Source organism: Phaenicophaeus curvirostris, chromosome 16 (assembly GCF_032191515.1).
Source record: "Phaenicophaeus curvirostris isolate KB17595 chromosome 16, BPBGC_Pcur_1.0, whole genome shotgun sequence".
Classification (NCBI taxonomy): Eukaryota; Metazoa; Chordata; class Aves; order Cuculiformes; family Cuculidae; genus Phaenicophaeus; species Phaenicophaeus curvirostris.
The window spans coordinates 6,802,289-6,822,761 of NC_091407.1; the positions used below are offsets into that span (position 1 = coordinate 6,802,289).

Below are 20,473 nucleotides of genomic sequence, written 5' to 3' on the forward strand. Positions count from 1 at the left end.
CCTGTATTTCTGAAGTTGATTACATTAATGTGTACAGCAGGGCACCTGCTACTGAAACACATCCCATTTTTTCCATAGAGCTGCCATTTGGAATCCTAGTTCTATGTGTTTATTCTGCTTTCAAATCTGATCTCATCTTCGAATGCAGTAATTACACTCTTACAGGGTAATTCCCTGTACAAGCACAGGTATCATTTTTCTTCAACCAGGTTTGCAACTCCCTTAGAGCAGTATCATTTCAACTGGTTTCCCAGTTTATTATTAGAATATCCAGCAAGTATCAGAAGCTCTACTAAAAATCAAGATATATGACTTATACTGCTTCTCCCTTGTCTGCAAGCCCTGTAGTGCTGCTAGAAAAGGAAATTAAATTGACTCAATTCATTCACAACAAAGCCATACTGGCTTGCATTCACCTTCTTGTTTCCTTCTAGATGCTTATAAATTGTTTATTTTCTCTCAGACTTGAAATTAAACTCACCACTCTATTGCTCCTCAGGATATCTGGGAGTCACTAATCTCTACCCACTCCCCCTACTTGTGTTTTGTTGTACTCGAGCCTGCAAAACCTTTTTTTTTGTACTTTTTTGAACAGGCCTTATGAGGAACGGCTGAGAGAGCTGGGGGTGTTCAGCCTGGAGAAGAGGAGGCTGAGGGGAGACCTCATTGCTCTCTACAACTACCTGAAAGGAGGTTGTGAAGAGGAGGGAGCTGGGCTCTTCTCCCAAGTGACAGGGGACAGGACGAGAGGGAATGGCCTCAAGCTCCACCAGGGGAGGTTCAGGCTGAACATTAGGAAAAAATTTTTCACGAAAAGGGTCATTGGTCACTGGCAGAGGCTGCCCAGGGAGGGGGTTGAGTCACCTTCCCTGGAGGGGTTTAAGGCACGGGTGGACGAGGTGCTGAGGGACATGGTTTAGTGACTGATGGGAATGCTTGGACTTGATGATCCAGTGGGTCTTTTCCAACCTGGTGATTCTATGATTCCATGGTTTTCTTCATGCCAGCCCTGGTTGGGCTCAATGAGCCTGGGGGTTTTTTCCAACCTTGCGATTCTGTGCCCCAAACGTGAGGATTCTCGAGTTGGAAGGTTGGGAATGAAGCTTTGAATAGGGTAGAAGTGGCAGCGAGCTGTGAGAGGAGATGTTTCTCGAGTCCAGTCTGGGGTTCAGGTGCTAGAAACGTTTTCCCCTCTCCCTGTAGCATGGGGTGAGGTGGTTGTTTTGCACAACTACTGTGGTTTTAACGTTTTTAATATTCTGTGTGTTTGGGTATCTCCAGAGAGGAAGACTCCACAGCCTCCCCGGGCAGCCTGTTCCAGTGGTCCATCACCCTCACAGGAAAGAAGTTTTTCCTCAGGTTCCTAGACTCCGGTTTGTGCCCATTGCCCCTTGTCGTCTCACTGGGCACCACCGAAGAGTCTGTGTCGTCCCCACCCCTCCCGATTGTTATCCTTTAGATACTCGTTAGCATTGGTGACATTCCCTCTCGATCTGCTCTTCTCCAGACTTCTCCAGGCGCTGAGGTACGTGGTTTACTGACTGACGGGAACGGTTTGGACTCGATGATCCGATGGGTCTTTTCCAGCCTAGTGATTCGACGATTCTTAGAAAAGCATGTGGCTGTGGCTGTGGGATTATGCTTGGACTGGATGTGCTTAGAGGTCCAACCTTAATGATTCTATCACCCCCTCGACTCCATGACACCATCCACCCCCCCACCCAGCCGCGAGGGGGCGCGCGCCACTCCCCCCCCCACCCCGCCCGCCGCCTCCTGGCGGCGGGCGGGGTGGGGGGGGGGGAGTGGCGCGCGCCCCCTAAGTGCGCACGCGCAGACCGCGTGCGCGCCCCCGACACCCCCCCCCCACAACGCATGCGCAGTCGCCGGGTCCGGCGCGCGTGCGCAGAGCGCGCTTCCTGCTGCCCTTGTCAGCGCCGGCGCCTCGGCCTCCGCCGCCGCCCGGAGCGGAGTCGCGTTGACTGACCAGAGTCCGCGAGTCCCGCTCCGCCCCCGCCGCCTCAGGTGAGGCCCCCCCCGCCCCAGCCCCAGCCCGAGCCTGGGGGGGGGGGGAATGGAGGGAGCCGGAGGGGAGAGGCTGCAGGGGATGAGGGGATGTGGGACGGGGAGGGGAGGCTGCAGCCCCAAGAGGGGTGGGTTGTGGGGCGGGGGGAGCCTGCAGGGACCTGGGGGGATCACAGAATCACTGGGTTGGAAAGGTCCCACTGGATCATCGAGTCCAACCGTTCCCATCAATCACTAATCCATGCCCCTCAGCACCTCGTCCACCCGTCGTTTAAACCCCTCTAGGGAAGGTGAATCAACCCCCTCCCTGGGCAGCTTGTTCCAGTGCCCAGTGACCCTTTCCGTGGAATATTTCTTCCTGATGTCAAGCCTGAACCTCCCCTGGCGGAGCTTGAGGCCTTTCCCTCTCGTCCTGTCCCCTGTCCCTTGGGAGAAGAGCCCAGCTCCCTCCTCTCCCCAACCTCCTTTCAGGTAGTTGTAGAGAGCAATGAGGTCTCCCCTCAGCCTCCTCTTCTCCAGTCTAAACACCCCCAGCTCTCTCAGCCGCTCCTTGTAAGACTTGTTCTCCAGCCCCTTCACCAGCTTTGTTGCTCTAACTGTGGGAGCCTCCAGGGAGCTGAGGGAATTTCGGGTGAGGGAGCATCCTTCAGAGGGCTGAGGGGTGTGGGGTGCAGGGGAGCCCGCAGCCCTAAGATTCTGAGAGGATGTGTGTGTGGGTCACCTAACCCCCAGCCTTGCCTACACAGGGAGGAGGGGAAACTGTGCTCTGCCCCATTGCTGCACAATGAGGCTGGAGGCACCTCTCTGAGGGTGAGGAGGTGGAATGCCTCAGACTCTTTACCCTGAAGGAATGGGACAGCACAGGCGATGGATGAGGCAGGGGAGGCACCTGGGCCCTGGCTTGGCCTCTGCAGCAGCACTCTGCGCCTGTGTTAGGGGTTGCAGCCAGCGATCCATCCCAGACTGGCACATTGATGGTGCCCTGTGAGGAGTCATCCTCCCGGGACAACTGTGCTGGGCAGCAGGGAAGGGAGTGACAGTGTGGGAGGCAGCCCTTAATTATAGGCACTTCTTTTCCAGCTGTTTGAAAGTGATGTAGGTGTTCTGAAAATAGGCAAGGGTTAGAAAGATCCCTTTTTCTTTCACACCGCGTTTGCTCTTTCTGCTTCTGAGCCTGTTTCCTTGCTAGTTGCTTGTCCAGGGATGGCTTTATACTACATATTTCTCATCTCACATCATCCCATTGAGAGATGACAGCAGCCAGGTCCTGTACTTCCCAACCTTGATCTTTTCAGTGTACATACTGAAAGAACTTCTGCTATACAAAGGCGCAAGATTTCCTTTTATTTTCTCCTTTTTTAAAGTTTTATTGAGACTCTAGGATGGTTACTTTGCGTTTGAGAAGATGATCAGGGATAGCTGCGCTAAGTACTTTACTAACAAAGTTATCGTAGCAGGATCTGCACTGGGTGAGATTCTGAGGTTGGCTGACAGGAAGGCATTGAGGGCTTTGCTACAGATGAATTATATCAAGTATCACAAAGCTAGTTGTGGTTTCTCTTGTGAAATGTGAGCTTGATTTTTTCCGTGTGTTAGGAGGGAATAAATCTAACTGTAAGACTTCACTAAGATTTATCTCCCCAAAGAAAATAGTTCTGCACCCATCCAAGGATAGAAATGTAATGCTTTTTGAGATTATCATCACTGTTAGGTTTTGTGAGTTTGTTACCAAACCAGAACAGAAAACAGTTGCTTGCTGCAAGTTACAGGGCTCAAGAAACTCAGTCAGTGGGAAGGAATGGATCATATTTCTTGTCTAGGCTGTCTTTGGGACCAGCATGTAGGACAGCAAAGATCTCTGAACTAGAAGTCAGGATGGGACCTTATCATTTTTGAGTGTTACCAGTCTGTGAAGAAACTGTTTCAAAATAGCTGCGTTCCTTGGAGAGGGGAGATGGGATATTTTTACATTTTATTTCGGAAAGAGTAGAAAAGGCTGAGCATTCCTTGTTGGTAGAACAGCTCTTCAACTTTTGCTGTATATGGAAATGTCCTGCTACCGAATGTTGGCATGTACTACAGCAAGATCGTGGAAAAAGCAATTTGCCATTATGTTTTGCTTATGTTAACACATGGAATCTCAAATCATGGCTGTCCAAGGTCAAAGGTAGCTTGGATTGGGTCAATGTTTTCACATGAATAAAAAGTAATTGTTTTGCTTGGGACTGCATGTATTTAATAGCTTCATTTGATTGATAGAAAATTGTTATTAGAAGGACTGTGAAAATGATGATGGTTAAAATTATAAACTGGACTTAAAATTTATATTGAAGTGCATTTGAAATGTAACTCTAAGTTGTATCACTTGAAATAAAATAGCAGTGCTTGATTTTTTTATTTTTTTAAAAAAAAGGAAAAAATTAAAATCCTCTCCAGCTGTTTGCATTGATGAAACACTACATCTCTGCTCTGAGATCCAGCACTTTCAGTGTATTGTTAAACTAGTGGTGTGATAGTGATTGCTCAGCTCCCTAAGAATGTGCTCATCTTTCATTCACTCCGGAGTTTCTGTTAGCCTGCCACTCATTTCCTGTTTGCTTCCAAATTCCTACCTTGTCCTGAAGTCTCCACCCTCTGCTAACATGGCCATATTGGGTATGTTGTAATTTCAGGCTATCATGGGTGTGGATGTCTTGGAATGACATCGATGTTTCTTTTTGGATACATATGTAGTGTTAAAAAGACTTTGTTCCATCAACCATGATTAATTGCTATGAAAATCATATGGAAGGAATTGACTAGTCCATGTTGTCTGTATTGAACTATGCAGATTTTAATTAGTACAGGTGGCACCGAGTTTTTACGATGCTGTCTTCCATGCATTTGTGCTGCTCTTGGTTAGTACAGGACATAGAACAAGATACAATGTTTTAAACAGCTTTGTATTTGCCAGTTTGTGTGCCTCCAGGTGCAGATGTTGAGCTCTGTCTCTTGTAGCAGCCCTAAGTTACAGAAAAAGTGAGGTATCTAGCTATTTTTTTTAAACAAATAATAATACTTACAAACTGAAAGGATTTAGCTTGTTCTTTCAATGTTTGAATCTCATGGGGCCAATAGCCCAACTATAAAACAGTTTAGTGCTAGAATTAATTTGAAGAAATCAACTAATTACTAATCTTAATAATTTTTCCCTAGGATACATATAGGTGGCTTTCTTAAATAACACATTGGCAGATTACGGTTATGTGTCAGTGTTCTGTGCACACCAACTTAACTGCCTGAAAAAGAAGGAAAAGATTTTGTTGTAGTGCTGCCTGTGAGCCTTGAGACAGGTCAGGATTTTTAATCAATTCACTGAGCTATGTCTCTAGATTTTTTTTTTCCAGTATTCTGTTTCCAGAGTAGAATTACTAGGTTTGTTAGATTTCCAAGAACCTGCTCAGCTGTGGGGATATGCTAAGAAGCAGGTGCATAGAGCTTTTAGGGCAATTGCAATTAGCTGTAGTAAGCAGGACAGCTAAAATTCTTTGTCCTACTGAAGACACTGGGGCGTATGGCAAAAGCAGCTCTTCAGTGGCCTTAACGTGTCTACCGAGTGGTGATTTTCTGTAACTAAATGGTAATGCTGGACCGGAACAACCTTGGTGAATGTTGAATGCTAATTTGTTTTAATAGTGATCTAATTTTGAAGTGTTTTATTTTCAATTTTACACCTTTCAGCTTTTTCAATTTTTACAACATAGGAATATCTTTAACTCGGAATGTCTCTACATCAGTTTTTACTAGAGCCAATCACCTGCCATGCATGGAACAGAGACCGTACCCGTAAGTAATATGTTCGGTTTAATTTTTATTTTTTCTCAATTGCTGTTTTCTCTTTGCTGTCAGTTTATGATCTTGTAATCTTCTGGATCACAGTTAGGGAAAGGATGGCTGAATACATAGTGCTACCTGTTAAATGTTTCTCTTCTGATCCACAAAAGCACGCATCTTCTAAATCTGAACTTCTCTAAGCCCGTTATTGGAACTCTGGTGTATGACCATATCCAGTTTTACTGGTGTTCCAGAAAGCTTTGCCTCCTAGTCTGCACCTCCTGAGAATGACCTGGCCTCGCCCTCTTTGACCCTCTATTTCTATACCCCAAATCCACTCTTTCTGTTAATTGCCTACTTCTCTGCTGCGATGAGGATTGTTCTGTTCCAAATGGGTTGTCTTTGTGTGGTATAGTCATGACCCTGTTACAACCGTAAGTAATTGAGATAATCCATGGATGTTGGCCCTTTGTTTACAAAACCCATGTAATGCTCTGAAATGCTCAGTACATTTTTTAGATTGGAAAGCTTTTCCAAGTAAAGCATTTGGTATTAAAAAGCCCTCTCTACTATTGGATTGTTCTGTTTCTTCTTCTAGAGATTGCCATTAGCCCTAACAATCATGAAGTCCACATCTACAAGAAAAGTGGGAACCAGTGGGTAAAGGCTCATGAGCTAAAGGAACACAATGGACACATTACAGGTAAGACAAGATTGTGCTGTGACAGGTGACAGGTTTGTCTGCCCCCTGTTTTCCTCAGTTGATATTTATATAGGTTGACATTCCCATTTAGAGGGCTTTGCAGCATTTTTCTGATCTGCATGCTGTCAATGTTAGCAGGAAAAGCCCTATTTTGTTTCTAGGTATTTTGTTAGAGTAACTTTTTCTCATCTATTGTTTTTTTTTTTTTTCATCCATAGTGACAATAAATTTTCAGTTTTCTGAAGCAATCTGGCTATGTGTCAAAATCCTCTGATGATACATGCTGCTCCCTTTCAACTGCTAATATTAAAACTTCATCAAGTGCACAGCTGCTGTGTTGCATTGTGGTTTCAGACAGCAATAACTATCCTTTTCTAGGGGCTGTATAAACACTTGAAGTGGTCAGTCCTGGGCTTATGGCAGTGAGTGCATTTTACTGCGGGCTCAGAGTATCGGTCGCTCCACAGTGAAAATACATGAAGAGCTGCCATGATGAGTCACAAGGTGTTATTTTCAAAATGTGATTGTCCTGCAGTATTTCTTTTTATTACTTTATTATTGTGGTGATAGTTTTATAAGGGCTTTATTCTCTAAGAAAAGAAAAGTAATTAATACAAGCACTTGCCGAAAACAGCAATTTTGTTTATTCTGTTCTCGCTAATGGGCAGAAATATCTGCCCAACAGCGTTTTGCAGGAACTTTATTCAATTTATCTGATTCTCACTGTCAAAGAGCACAACTGTATGTGCTCTTCTGTGAAGAGTCACTTGGGCTGAGTTTACAAATGACATGCCGTTCCCCAAAGACATTTCTCTGTGTTTTTCTTGTACCTGTTAGCATTAGAAGCCAAATATTCATGACTTGGGAAAAGAGTTCTCAGTGCTTTCCTGCACAATGTATACCTTTGGAATACTAAATGCTGTGATTGCCATAAAGCATAGGCTTAAACTGTGGTTAGAAACAGGAGACAGACTGATCAAAACCTGTTGCCTCTAATGGGAGTGATTCAGCTGGTCCGGGGATCACAAGGGACAAGGTCTCTTCTTTTGCTTTCCTGTGTCTTGATTCAGATGTTTGTGGTGAGCTGCTCTTGTTCACTGACAGGAAGAGCATTATTTACTGGCTATTTTGCTGGCTTAGTTTTCTGCCTTGCTAAAAGCTGCACTCACCATGGGCCAGAGTGTGGCCCATGATGTGATGCAAGAGAGGTGATGGGGAAGAGAAGCAAAATGAGGCAGAATGGTCACCCTTTCAAAGGCAGTGCTGGATTGACTGATGTAACTGTGGTTTCAGACTACCAGCCTCCTCAAAATTGGACTTTTTAAGCATAAGCTTGTTTTGAAATAGATCATATGTGATGATATGGTAAAATTAGTACAAATTCTTTCCATGACTTTTATCCTTTTTTTGTCCAGTTTGTTTGCTTAAGAAATTTTTTTAATACGGAATACAATTATGGAAAACTGTTGAATTGCACTTTCATGGCAAGAGAGTTAAGGATTGCACTCAGCACCTCAGAGAGGCTAAAGAAAAGATGAAAAATAACGTTGCTGTGAGGCTTCCCAGTTGAGAACGTCCCTCGTTCCATCCTAAGGGAAAGAAGCAATGGCAGACTTATCGAAGGATTTTTTTTATTCTTTTAATTTGTTAACTTAGCTCGGTAAACTTTTCTTTCTCTTGGCACAGCTTAAACTGGCATGGAGAATATAAGGATTGTGTCAGTACACACTCACATTACTACATTAGAGGTTTGTGCATAGCTTTGGAAGGGCTGGGTTTCAGCTGTTGAAATGGGTCTCCTGCAGGAGCCGGCGGTTTGAAGCCTGCGGGCGGACAGGCCTTGGCCGGTCTGCAGAGCTCCTCCTGTAGGGCGGCTGTCAGGGCAGGCGCATTCTCTGCGGAACTGGAAACTTGGGACCTGTGGTTTTGAGGAAAGTTGGTGGGAGAAACTGATCTCCCTAACAGTTTAAAATGGTGCCTAGAGAATAAGTGAAAAAGGGGAATACTGACATAACAGTCGTAACTGTCTCTGTAGTAGAAGGCTGTGAGACTCTCTCTGGTTTGGCTTACTGTAAAACAAATGGTCTAAAGGGAAAAGTTTATTAATATGAACTCTAAATTGCAGGTATTGACTGGGCTCCCAAAAGCGATCGCATTGTAACTTGCGGTGCAGACCGTAATGCCTATGTCTGGAGTCAGAAAGATGGCGTGTGGAAACCAACCCTTGTGATCTTGAGAATTAATCGTGCGGCCACCTTTGTGAAATGGTCTCCCTTGGAGAATAAATTTGCTGTGGGAAGTGGAGCTCGACTTATATCTGTGTGCTACTTTGAATCTGAAAATGACTGGTGAGCTGTTTGAGTTTAATTTCCATTTATAACCCCAAGGTCTGCACAGGAAAGCTAAAGCCTCGAGTTTAATGGTGGCAACTGGGTTACTGTTTTCCTGATTGTTAAAATCTTCAGGAACTGTAGAGGGATAGGCCTCATCAGTTCTTTCAAGGGCTTTTTGCATCTTGAAGAAAAGGTTCCCTTTTTTTTTTCTTTACTCTGATGTAGCACCTGAAGGCCTTTGGCTTGGCCTGTTTCGGCGTTATATGTGTTGGTGTGGATGTGTTCTGGCTGACTGCCATGAATATATGTTGCTTTCGTAAAAGTGCAAGAATTTACTCTGCAGAGTAAAAATGTCTTTCACACAAGTGTATGTTTAGAAAAAGAGAAATGTTTCCCCCCACACCTCCTTCCAGAATGAATGAAGAAAACTAGGCTTGAGTCTTCCTTCTGTACAGGTTATTTTGGGCTGTTTCTTGTCACTAAAGAATTAAATCTTGCTTATCTCCAAAGCAGTCATACGTTAGAAGGTGTTCAAGCTTGTCACCTCCCTGTTCTTTATTCCATCATGTGTTCTTGTCACAGTTCTAGATTTCAGACAGGGCTATCACAAATATTTCTACCATTAACATTTTTAAATATTTTGGGTCTAAACTGAGTGCTTCTGATTTTTAATGGAGCCACATTTATAGCTGTACATGTTTGAGCTACATTTACCATACCATCTGTAGGTGAAATCAGTATGTTGAGTATCTATTACTTTGGGTTGCATAAACAGGCATAAAAACACAGGTGCCATTCTGTGTGCAGTCCCCATGTGGAGATGGTAAGCAAGGAGACCATCTGCAAAATACATTTTTAAATATCAGTTTGAACTTTCCAACATACTCTGTTATTAATGTTTTTTCTGCCCCACTCGTCCGCAGAAGAATCAAAATTCCATATGTTGAAGACAAATAATTTAATGCGATCCTTAAAACTGCTTGTGCCTGATGAAAGTAAATTCAAAGAAAAAGCACCATCATCCCAGAGGCCATCAAGAGAATAACAGATTGCATCGCTGTTTTGTAAATAGTTCAGACAAACTAAATCTGCTGAGGCATATTTAGGCTAATATTGATGCATTCAACATCAGGACCACTTTTCACTGTGCTTCAAGTGGCTGGGGTGTATACACTTGTCACATCGTTGGCAGTTCACCCATTTACTTGTTGCATTTTGTAGTTATTGTATTATTAATCAGTAGAAAAGTTGATAGGTAAGGGAGATGACTATAAAACTCACTGGAAGGAGCTAGAGAGGAAGCATGCTTCGTGACCCAAGAAAATAGCGCTTCTTAGCTCAAATCACTGTAAAACTGCGCTTTTGTTCATAGGATGTAAGGGACCAGGTAGCTACTGTACAAAATTCACATTAAGGAGGTCAGGCTGATGCATTATAAAGAAAGGGAATGGGATTCAGGTGAAGAAATACATACTTAACATGAATTTTTTATAATCTGTATAACTGTAGTAAAGATACCATCTGAAGTTTGCAGAGTGTACGAGGCAATAAGAAAGATTGGGGCAGAATGTGAGTTGTAGTGCAAAACTGTGGTGTTTAATCATTGGCATGGAGGAGTATTTCATGGGCTTGGGGGAGTCAGGTAAAATATTTACATATAAATTTTACCTCTGTTTCAATTTAGGTGGGTGAGCAAACACATTAAAAAGCCCATTCGTTCCACTGTCCTTAGCCTGGACTGGCACCCCAACAATGTCTTGCTGGCTGCTGGATCCTGTGACTTCAAGTGCAGGTGAGAAAAAATAAGATGTCTGTAAATCAGTTTGGATTACTAGTTCAAGTTAGTCAGTGGCATGAGCATGTTGATAACGCGTTTGCCATCAGAATAGAAGATGGCTTATTGTGTGCTGTCCTTGTTACCAAAATAAAGTATCCAGCTTGAGAGGCTTTGGCTTCGGCGCTACTGACTTTGAACGGCTACTGTTCACCTGCTGAGGGACATGCCTGAATTTAATGAACTAGGGGTTGCTTTACTAGCAGTACACAGACTGTGTGCACACTGAGGTCTAGTTTTTAGGCTGAAACAAGACTGGCAGGTGCTGTGTCGTAGGACACCAGCACAGCTAGTTTAAAAAACAATATCCTAATGGTGTGGTTCCAAAATTCAGAGTAACTTGGCACGTTGATATCTCATCTTTTTCTTCCCCGAGTCGCTTGTTCTCTCCCCTTCACCTGTGCTGTGGTGAGCAGGGTCAAGGAATTGAGCCACCTGAAACTCACTGTAATGTTTTTGAAGAACAATAAGGAAAAGGCTGGTAAAAAGAGTTTGTCACATGAGATGTATGGGGAAGCCTTTCAGACTGCTTATGAAGTTACTTGCAGGATAGGTCCTGCAAGTTGCTCTGTGCTGAGTTATTGGGGTCCCTGCAATGGAATCTGCATGGGGATCTGTGTGCAGAGTGGTTGACTTTAATTCATGTTTTACTTAATCACTTGTACCTTGAATAACAATGAAAGCTTCTTTTCTTATATTCTTTATGTAATAGGGTAATTTTTAAGCTTCAAAGTGTGTACTAAAAATGTCTAAGAAGGAGGGGGAGGTGGGCCCAATTATTAAAGTCCTTATTTCAGAATGAAACACGTGCATCTAAATTAGATCCTTTGAGATTTTTTTTTTTTGGTAAGGAGTGACATTAAATGGGAACCTGTATTTCACATGTGGAATTTTTTTCATGTGTGTTCATAAAGCATCTCAGGACTCTGACATGAGGTTGGCTGATAGATACAGTTACATATACCCATTACTCTGGACTTCAGCTCTTTGGTCTCCAGGCTTTATTCACTGCTTGTTGTTCCCTCAGCCGCTCCCCGTAACCCCTGTGCTCCAGACCCTTCCCCAGTTCTGTTCCCCTTCTCCGGACGTGCTCCAGCCCCTCAGTGTCATTCTTGTAATGAGGGGCCCAAAACTGAACCTGGGGTTCGAGGTGCAGCCTCACCAGGGGGATGATCCCATCCCCACTCCTGCTGGCCACGCCATGGCTGATCCAAGCCAGGATGCTGTTGGCAGCCTTGGCCACCTGGTCACACTGCTGGCTCATGTTCTGCTCTCAGTCAACCAACACCCCCACATGGAAACATTAAAGGAAGAAAGGAAAGAAAAGGTAGTGAAGATTGGTACTGGGCTTATGTTTCTGTTTCTTCCCCAAAACTGTGAGAGAATATTCGCTTTGCTAAAGGATTAACATAAATCTCTAGAATTCCCATTCTAGGGAACATTTAGTTGCATATTAAAGATAATTAAGATATCTAGCCCTGAAGTGTGCATCTGTTCTGATAGGTGGTTCTGAAGAAATTTATGAGGTGGATCTGCCAGACCCACTGCCAGGTAATAAATGGCTAAGTGGGAGGCGTCTTGGAAAAGGAATGGAGGGCAGAAGAGGCTCTAAGTTGATAGGCATTCAGCAGAGTCTTTTGGTGGCTGGCCTAGATGAGCTTCTCTTACATTTGTCTTTAGAAACATTTATAGCTAATGGCACCGCATAGGCATGAGTTTTATATTCTGTCTGGAACAACATTGCTGTGGGAATGAAAGTCATTTCCCAATATTCTTTGAAGGCTGAAACCTTCAAGCTGAGATGGTTTTGGTTTTAAAAGAAAGGGAGACTTTAGTAAGGGAAAAGACTGGTTTTTTTTTTAACTAACAGTTATCTTCAAGGTCTTTCACTGCTTAGGAAAAAATTTTCTGCCTTGTGTCAAACTCTGTTCCTTTAACCATCTTGTCCTATTTCCATACATTAAGAACCATCCTTTTAGATGTCTCTCTAAAATTAAGTTTGTTGAAGGATTATTGTTAGATTATATTTAAAGTGATAGAGCCGAGTATAAATTCATACTTAATTCCCTGAAAATCTGTACCCAATATAGCTGCAGTTAAGCCCTTCTTGTTCAAATGATCAGCTTTATTTGAATAAGCTGAATGTAGGTACCTTTTGAAGTGCATACCCCACACATGTAAGAGATTTAAAAAATGAGGGGAGAGCAACATTTCCTTAAATACACTATAAAATAATTCCTTTCTGCATTTGACTGCAACCGTGAATATTTGACAATAGTTTTTCTTTCATACTGAAATGTTTCTCTGGTGGTAGCGTGGTGTAGCTCACTCGCTCCTCCTGTTCAATGGACTCAAATCCTGTGTGACGTCCTGGTAACTTCCATGGTAACAGTCAGGAGTACCATATTGCGGCACATCTGAATCATGCAGAAGGAATTTGATCAAAGGGGGAGGCTTTCTATTTAAACATAACTTGAAAATTGTAGTGCTGAGGAAAAAAAAACTGGAAAAACAATGTGGTAACTCAGGTTTTCAAGGCATTCTTTCAGTAATGAAGCAGAATGAGGGGGCTCAGAGGTTTGCTGGTATTTGGACATCGATTTTCTCTCTTTAAAATCCTACTAAAAAGTGAATGTTCTTCAAAAGTGGATAATTCTGTAGGTGTTTGTATTAGCTTCTAATTACACAGTGCAGCTTGTGGGTTTTCTCTAGCTGAAGAACTGACGCTGGGAGTTATTAGCACTGCAAAAGGATGAAAGGGAAATCTTAGCACATTGGAAGCTACAATGACAGCGTGTGCTTTTGTGCCATCTTCTGGAGAAAAGGCGAAAAAGGCAATACGGGACGTCTTTGAGAAGCCTGTGTGCATTCAACCTTTGTACTATTGCTTTCTCTATACTGAAGCTTCCCTGTTGCTTGTGCCTTGTTTAATGATACCATAGCATTTTATTTCAGTAGAATTATAATGCATCCAGTTCTTTCCAATATGAGATGTATATGCAGCTCCTAGGAGGTTTTTTTTCTGTCTGTGTTCATGCTGAAATCTTTTATTTGCAGGGTGTTTTCTGCTTACATTAAAGAAGTGGATGAAAAACCAGCCAGTACACCATGGGGCTCCAAAATGCCCTTTGGGCAGCTGATGTCAGAATTTGGGGGCGCTGGAAGTGGTGGATGGGTGCACAGTGTCAGTTTTTCTGCCAGCGGTAACCGCCTAGCCTGGGTCAGTCATGACAGCACTGTGTCAGTTGCTGATGCCTCAAAAAATATGATGTAAGTGTGCTTTTCCTGCAAGTTTTTAGCTGTGTAAGGACCTGGCGGGGGATATAATTGAGTAGTAAGTGTTCTAGAATTCCTTTCTCATTTCTTATGAAATCAGAAAACCTGACTTAATTTAACATGCACGCTTATTCCTCCTGAAGAGATCATGTCAAGCACTAAAACTTGTGATTAAAGTTAGTGGCTTCATCAATTTGAACCTTTTTGGGGCGTGTTCTTTAAACTTGTTCCTGTTTACACGTCATGCTGAATCATTTCAATGTTTCGCCTGGAAAACTTCACATTTGTCTTCTAGGTCACTTCCATTAGGTTAAAAGTTTTTATTACGAATTACAAACTTTTGGTGTCACCTCAGGATGGCTGAGCTGCACTGACTTCCATAAAGCTTTATGTGGGAATGGTCTCTGTTTTTTGTTGGAGCAAAGATGAGAGGTTTCAATTAAGTTCTCTAACAAATGTTCTTGTGTTCAGGGTTTCACAGCTGAAAACAGAGTTCCTCCCACTCCTGAGTGTGTCATTTGTCTCTGAGAACAGTGTGGTGGCAGCTGTAAGTGTCTATTATTTTCTCCTTGTAGAGTTTTGTAGTGTTTTGGAGAGAGAGAAACACTATTCATTATGAAGTTAGTAATAAACAAGCTCTTGCATAGTGAGAGTCTTTCATTTCTGCAGTTAACAGTAGCAGAAAAGCGAAGTGGGGGTTATGTTGGTGCTGGTTCTTAACATGCTTTCATGATGTCTGTTTACAGGGCCATGACTGCTGCCCGATGCTCTTTAACTGTGATGAACGTGGCTTGTTGACCTTCGTTTCTAAACTAGACATTCCAAAACAGAGCATCCAGCGCAATATTTCCGCTATGGAACGCTTCCGAAACATGGATAAAAGAGCCACTACGGAAGATCGTAACACTACCCTGGAGACACTGCACCAAAACAGTATAACGTGAGTGTCTTGGCCACCAGTGTGAGGGGAAGGAATGCTCTCCACATCACTCTGGTTTCCCAGGATGTACTGCAAACTTAGGAGAGCTCAGATTTGCTGTACCAGATGGGTTTAGTATCCCATTTCCATTTTAGTCTTTCACTAACAGGTGTCCACTTCTGGGACTTATATGGAAGCTGGTAAAGTTAATGATTAACGTGGCAGGCATGCTACTGCTGTTTGCTCATGTTCAGTGTGTTCTGTAACTTGGACACACTTTATCTTATCAAAGATGTGGATAGCTCGCAAGAGGCTGGTATTACTGTGCAAGATCTAGTTGGCAAAATTCATCTGAAACAGGAATTCACGTACTGTCTTCCTATTTCAGATGTTATTTTCATGTGTATTTATTCATCGATAGGATGGATTCAAGTTAATCAAGTAAAATATCCTTACACTTACGATATGTGAGCTTAGAGGATGTTAACACTTCTGAAATAATTTGCCTTTATTCATGGCTACAGCCAACAAGTGAGAAAAGAGTTTTCAGCATCCTCGTTCTTTGCTTATTTTTCTGAAGCATTGTACCAAATAGAGCATAAGCTCTACTACTCTTATGTCTCCCTTTAAGAGAGTAGGAGTTGAATTCAACCCAAATTTCCCAGCTTTTTGGCTCTCTGGAATGGGTGTCTGTGTTACAGCTATCACGCTCTGTTTTCAGCCAAGTGTCTATTTATGAGATAGACAAACGAGATTGTCGTAAATTCTGCACCACCGGCATTGATGGAGCAATGACCATCTGGGATTTCAAGGTATGCTTTTACTACCATGTTTTTGTGAACTGGGTGTGGTGGAGGGTTTTTTTGGGTTTTTTTGATCTCTAGCATCCACTCCTGGGACCCAGCCCTGGGGCAGGTTTTATCAGCAGTTGGAAATCCAGACTGGAATATTCAAGACCATTAGTGAACTCCCTAAGGAAGATGGTTCCAAGATTCAGCATAAATGCAGATATAATTTGCTTAGCAGATGGTGCTAATCCAGACTTAATATTTTAATGGAATCACTTAATGTCCCTGTAGGAATCCTGCTAATTCTTTCCTCCTCTGACCTCTACCTTAGCCGCCACAATCAGGCTGGAACGATCATTGGGTAGGACAAGGCTCGCTGCCTCTTGCTTCCATCTCTTTGGACTCTGCTCACTGTCCTTCTGCAGAACAGGGTCCTGCCCTCTCATAATTAACTCATGAAAGGAGCAAGAGGTCACTTCAGGTAGAAAACACAGTAAGCACCGTATTGACAACCCTAGAAGGGTTTAGTTCTGTGCTTGCTTTGTTGAGGATTGGCCAGCAGAGGCCCCTGCTGGCCTCCCCCCAAGGTGCCGGGGGCTGTGTGCTGCCCTTCAAGAGCAGAATAGTTTGTGCTCTATAATGCCAGAAAGATGTAGTGGGGACAGGAACCAAGTAAGAAGTTGAGGTGATGTATAGATGCTTTAATGTGTTTTCAGAGGATGGGGGTGGAATCTTTGGTCTGTATATGCAGGAGTTGGAAAGGAATGACTGTAGTGGTCTCTGCATCTAGGTAGCAGTTAAATCACAGGTATTCAGGGTTTTCACTAGTTGTTTTTAGCATCAGCGTTTATACTGAATTATTTGCCACAGGATACCATAGCAGATTGTGATTAAGATTTTCTCTCTTTCAAGACCTTAGAGTCCTCTATTCAAGGTCTACGAATCATGTAAAGATGGATTTCCGTGATCTAGCAGGACAAACTGCTTGACAGAATGCAGCTCCCACATCTGCACAAACCCGAAAAGGGAGGAGGAAAGTGGAATATTTGGAAACACTGAGAAAATACAGCTTGGCGGTTTTTCTTTTGAATCTAAATTTGGTGAATTGTGTTGGTTTCAAAATCAGCTGTGATTGTTCTTTTTTTATTTGTTTTTGGTTGGTTGTTTCATTCCATTCTTTACCAAAGCTGCTCCTTAAGTAGTTTATTGCGGGAAGTTATGAATCACTAACTTAAAAAGGGGAATTTTATGTAAATTGTCTGCTAGAAATAATAATAATAATAAAAAAAGAAAAACTGATTATTTGCTTTTGTGCTCGTTAGCAGTGGATAAAAAGGGATATTAAGGGAATTAACTCTGAGAGAGAGAGAGAGTGGGAAATCCCTTTGCTGATGTCTTATGGCCTCAAAACAGAAAGAGTTCATCTTAACTGAGAGTTTCTTAAAGTTGACAGATGAAGACCTGGAGTTCTGCTGATCTGGGTGTGGGGATTCAGCTGGGCTTCTTTCAGGGGAATTGTTCCCTTGAGGCAATGATTTTGGAGGATGGGGAATTCCTCCTGCTGACTCTTAGTTCTGTCTGCCTGGCGTTTAACGGGTAATAATAGCAAATTAACCTGAATGTCTTTTTTTATTGTCCCTGTGGTGGGTCACAGTTTTCCAAAGGCAAACGACCTGAATTATTTGTAGTTGCCTTTTAGGTTTTGTACAAAGACTTCTCACAGCCCAGAACCTAGAATACAGGGAAGGCTTCATGTAGAAAGTGAGGCAAAAATCTGCTGAGCCAAATTATGGGAGAACAAATTAAAAGCCAGTCACTTTTTAACTCCATGGAGCTACACAGCCCTGTGTGTTGTGTTAGAACCAGGTGCTCGGCCTATAAATTTCTGCATTTGTAGGGAGTGGTGGAGGAATGAAGCGCAGTTATCAGAGGTATTGGTGTGGTCAGGCTTCTGTGCAGGTCCTTTGTCTCTGGGTATCTTTGAGGTTCAGTTCTGAGCCTTGGTAGCTCACTGAGGCATCTGCACATAATGTACTTCATTCAGATGGTCTAGTTCAGATTAACTGTGTTGCTGTGTTGAGGCCTGAGGCAGGCTGCGCTCTGGAGGGGATTAGCTGGCTCACAACATTGCTTTACAAGGTTTAAGATGTTGTCATTTCTGTTGAAAATGCAGAAGTGTCTTAAAAAGCCCCAATGACTAAATTTACCACTTCCTTTAGAACCAGAGTTGCTTCGTATACTGCTGGTTTCTCAGCTCTGAGTGATTGAAAAGGGAGGGTGGAAGATAAGCTCTCAAAGCTGACAATTGCTGTTGTTCTGCTGCAAGTGAACTGTGTCCGTCACAGAACTGGGTCATTTTCGGGTTCATTGTTGGTTGCATGCAGAGAAAACTTTTTCCAGTTCCTTCTGGTTTTCTTATTTCTCCCACCTTCCTCCCCGGTAGTCAAGTGCGGCTCTGCAATTTCCTCTCCCTTCTAAACATAAAATAATGACTGTTTAATCTCTCCTCTTGCACTCTGGTGACCTGATGTGTGCGATGACTTGTGGGATTGGGTTTATCAGCTAGACCACGGCTGCTAAAGGTGCCTTCTGGATGGATGTGACCCTGCCAGCTCCATAGCTTTTGCTTTGTCCATCTCTGTATGTACTATTCATAGAATCCTAGAATGGTTTGGGTTGGAAATGACCTCAAAGCACATCTAGTTCCACACCCTGCCATGGGCAGGGACACCTCTCACTGGATGAGATTGATCAAAGCCTCATCCAATCTGGCCTTGAACACCTCCAGGGATGGGGCAGCCACGGCTTCTCAGAGGAGCCCTGGGCCAGGGCCTCCCCACCCTCACAGGAAAACATTCCTTCCTAACATCTCATCTCAATCTCCTCACAAAACTGTCCCCCCTTGTCCTCTACCTGCACTCCCTGATCAGGAGCCCCTCCCCAGCTTTTCTGGAGCCAGTTTCCGTACTGGAAGGCTGCTGTAAGGTTCATCTGGAGCCTTCTCTTATTAGGTGTTATATCTCATAGATATGTCCTATTAGATGCTTTTATATCACAGACAGTAATGATTTTGTTTCTGAAGTCACTTGAAAGTGGAGTGGTTTGTTTCCAAAAAGTATTTAAAAAAAAAAGGATTCTAAAATAATGACCAAGTAACATAAAAGGGTGGAAAAGAATCATTTAATGAGAGTATGGGGATAACGGATCTCTATATGTTTATGCCTTGTTCTTTTTCTCCATTAAAGAGATGGAGAAGGTAAAATGAGCCCATTTACTCCAGAAAGCCAACAAAGTGAGGTTTGATGAAGCTGTCCAGGGTTACTGTGTGACAGAAGTGTGAATGTTGGAGGTCTGGGATTAAAAACAGACTGGAACTATTATTAGGAAAGAACTGAGTAAGGAGCACACACAGAGCCGTCACTCAAGGTGTTGTTCAAGTCAAAATGGCAGTGGGTGCAAAGGTAGGAGAGAGCTGCACCTTGTGTTCTGCTGCCATCCCATCTCCAGTGTCTGTGCATCCTGGTGGAAGGAGATGGTGGGTTTGCCTTTCCTTGATCACCTCCCCTGTCTCTAGCACTGTCCTTTGCGTCCACTGTGAGTGAGAATCTACTAGCACCTCCAGCTATCTGTAGCACCAGGCTTGCTAGTGTGAGCTTGTCTATGATGCTCTCCTCTCCCTTCTGTTCGTAATGTACCCTGACTCCTGCTGCAGAAGTTGAACTGACCCAACAGTCATTCGCGTGCCTGCCTGGAAGGGATCTGCTGTGAAGAGATGGGCAGAGGGGGATTGTCTCCTGTCCTGCATCCTCCCATCGCACACAGATGAGAGCTGCTGCTCTTGGTGCAGGGCTGGTGGGGCAGTCAGACACCTGGAAAGCCTGAACCCTCCTGGGGAAGAGCAGAGGCAGAACAGCTCATGGCGAAGGGAGGACTAGAGAAAACATGAAGGCAGGAGGAGCAACTTCAGAGCTGCAACTTTCAGTTGCCTGGGAGCTGCATCCCTCTTGCTGCACTCGGGGCAGCAGCGATGCTGGGGGTTGAGTCTGCGTCCTGCAGTTGAGAAGCCTCACTGGGGCTCTGTACAAGACCCTGATGTGCTGCTGACCTGCTTCTGCAATGTTTCTCAGAGAAAGAAGGGGTGAGTGCATCCCCCTTATGTGTGGCTGCAGCCGGCTTGCAGCAGGGAAGTGAGAAGCTGGAGCCCATCTCTCCTTCCCAGCACTTCCAGCAAGTGCTGAGCTCCTGGGAATTACACTGGCTGGCTGGAAAGAGAGAAAAATTAGTTGCTATGAAGCTTGAGGGGGAACAAAATAGAGAGGTACGTGTCTGGTAGGTGGGGGAACATGTGCGGTGGTGTTAGGGTGCAGAGCTCTGGCTGCAGCCACCCTGGGCTCAGCGGGATGCAGGAACCAGCAGCAGCTGCTGATCAGGGCGGCCAAATCCAAGCGCCGTGAGGTCCCGCCAAGCTGCGAATCTCCCTGGCAGCGAGAGGCGTTGTTGACGCACGTCTCGCCCCGGGTGGGCACTGGCAGCCAGGGCCTCCCTGCTGCATCATCCCCCCAAAACGCATCAGGGAGCGGGAGCCAAGCAACCCTCGCACAGCCAGAAGGAGAGAACGGGGGGCTCCTTCATCTCCGCTCTCCTGGCTGCATCCTTCCCGCTGCACCCAGGGTGAGATGCCCGCATCCCGCTGAGCAGCGGGGGCTGCTGGGAGCATCCCGGGGCTGGTGCCCATCCACGTGCGGCGATGGCGGAGAGAGAGAGGCCTGGCTCGCAGGGGCAGGG

At 44.2% G+C, this 20,473-nt stretch overlaps 1 protein-coding gene across 2 annotated transcripts; it reads left to right on the top strand.

Annotated features, from left to right (window-relative positions):
• Positions 1-1,875: 1,875 nt before the first annotated feature.
• Positions 1,876-16,987, top strand: ARPC1A (actin related protein 2/3 complex subunit 1A). 2 transcript variants are annotated; one of them, XM_069869738.1, is made up of 10 exons: positions 1,876-2,022; positions 5,743-5,847; positions 6,434-6,538; positions 8,664-8,886; positions 10,556-10,663; positions 13,763-13,975; positions 14,453-14,528; positions 14,728-14,921; positions 15,622-15,712; positions 16,601-16,987. In XM_069869738.1, exons 2-10 carry the CDS (start codon positions 5,784-5,786, stop codon positions 16,637-16,639), a joined length of 1,113 nt encoding a protein of 370 aa, XP_069725839.1. In that variant the 5' UTR covers positions 1,876-2,022; positions 5,743-5,783; the 3' UTR covers positions 16,640-16,987. The 2 variants fall into 2 exon arrangements, with proteins under 2 accessions (XP_069725839.1, XP_069725840.1); XM_069869739.1 differs by having other exon boundaries at positions 5,766-5,847.
• Positions 16,988-20,473: the final 3,486 nt, after the last annotated feature.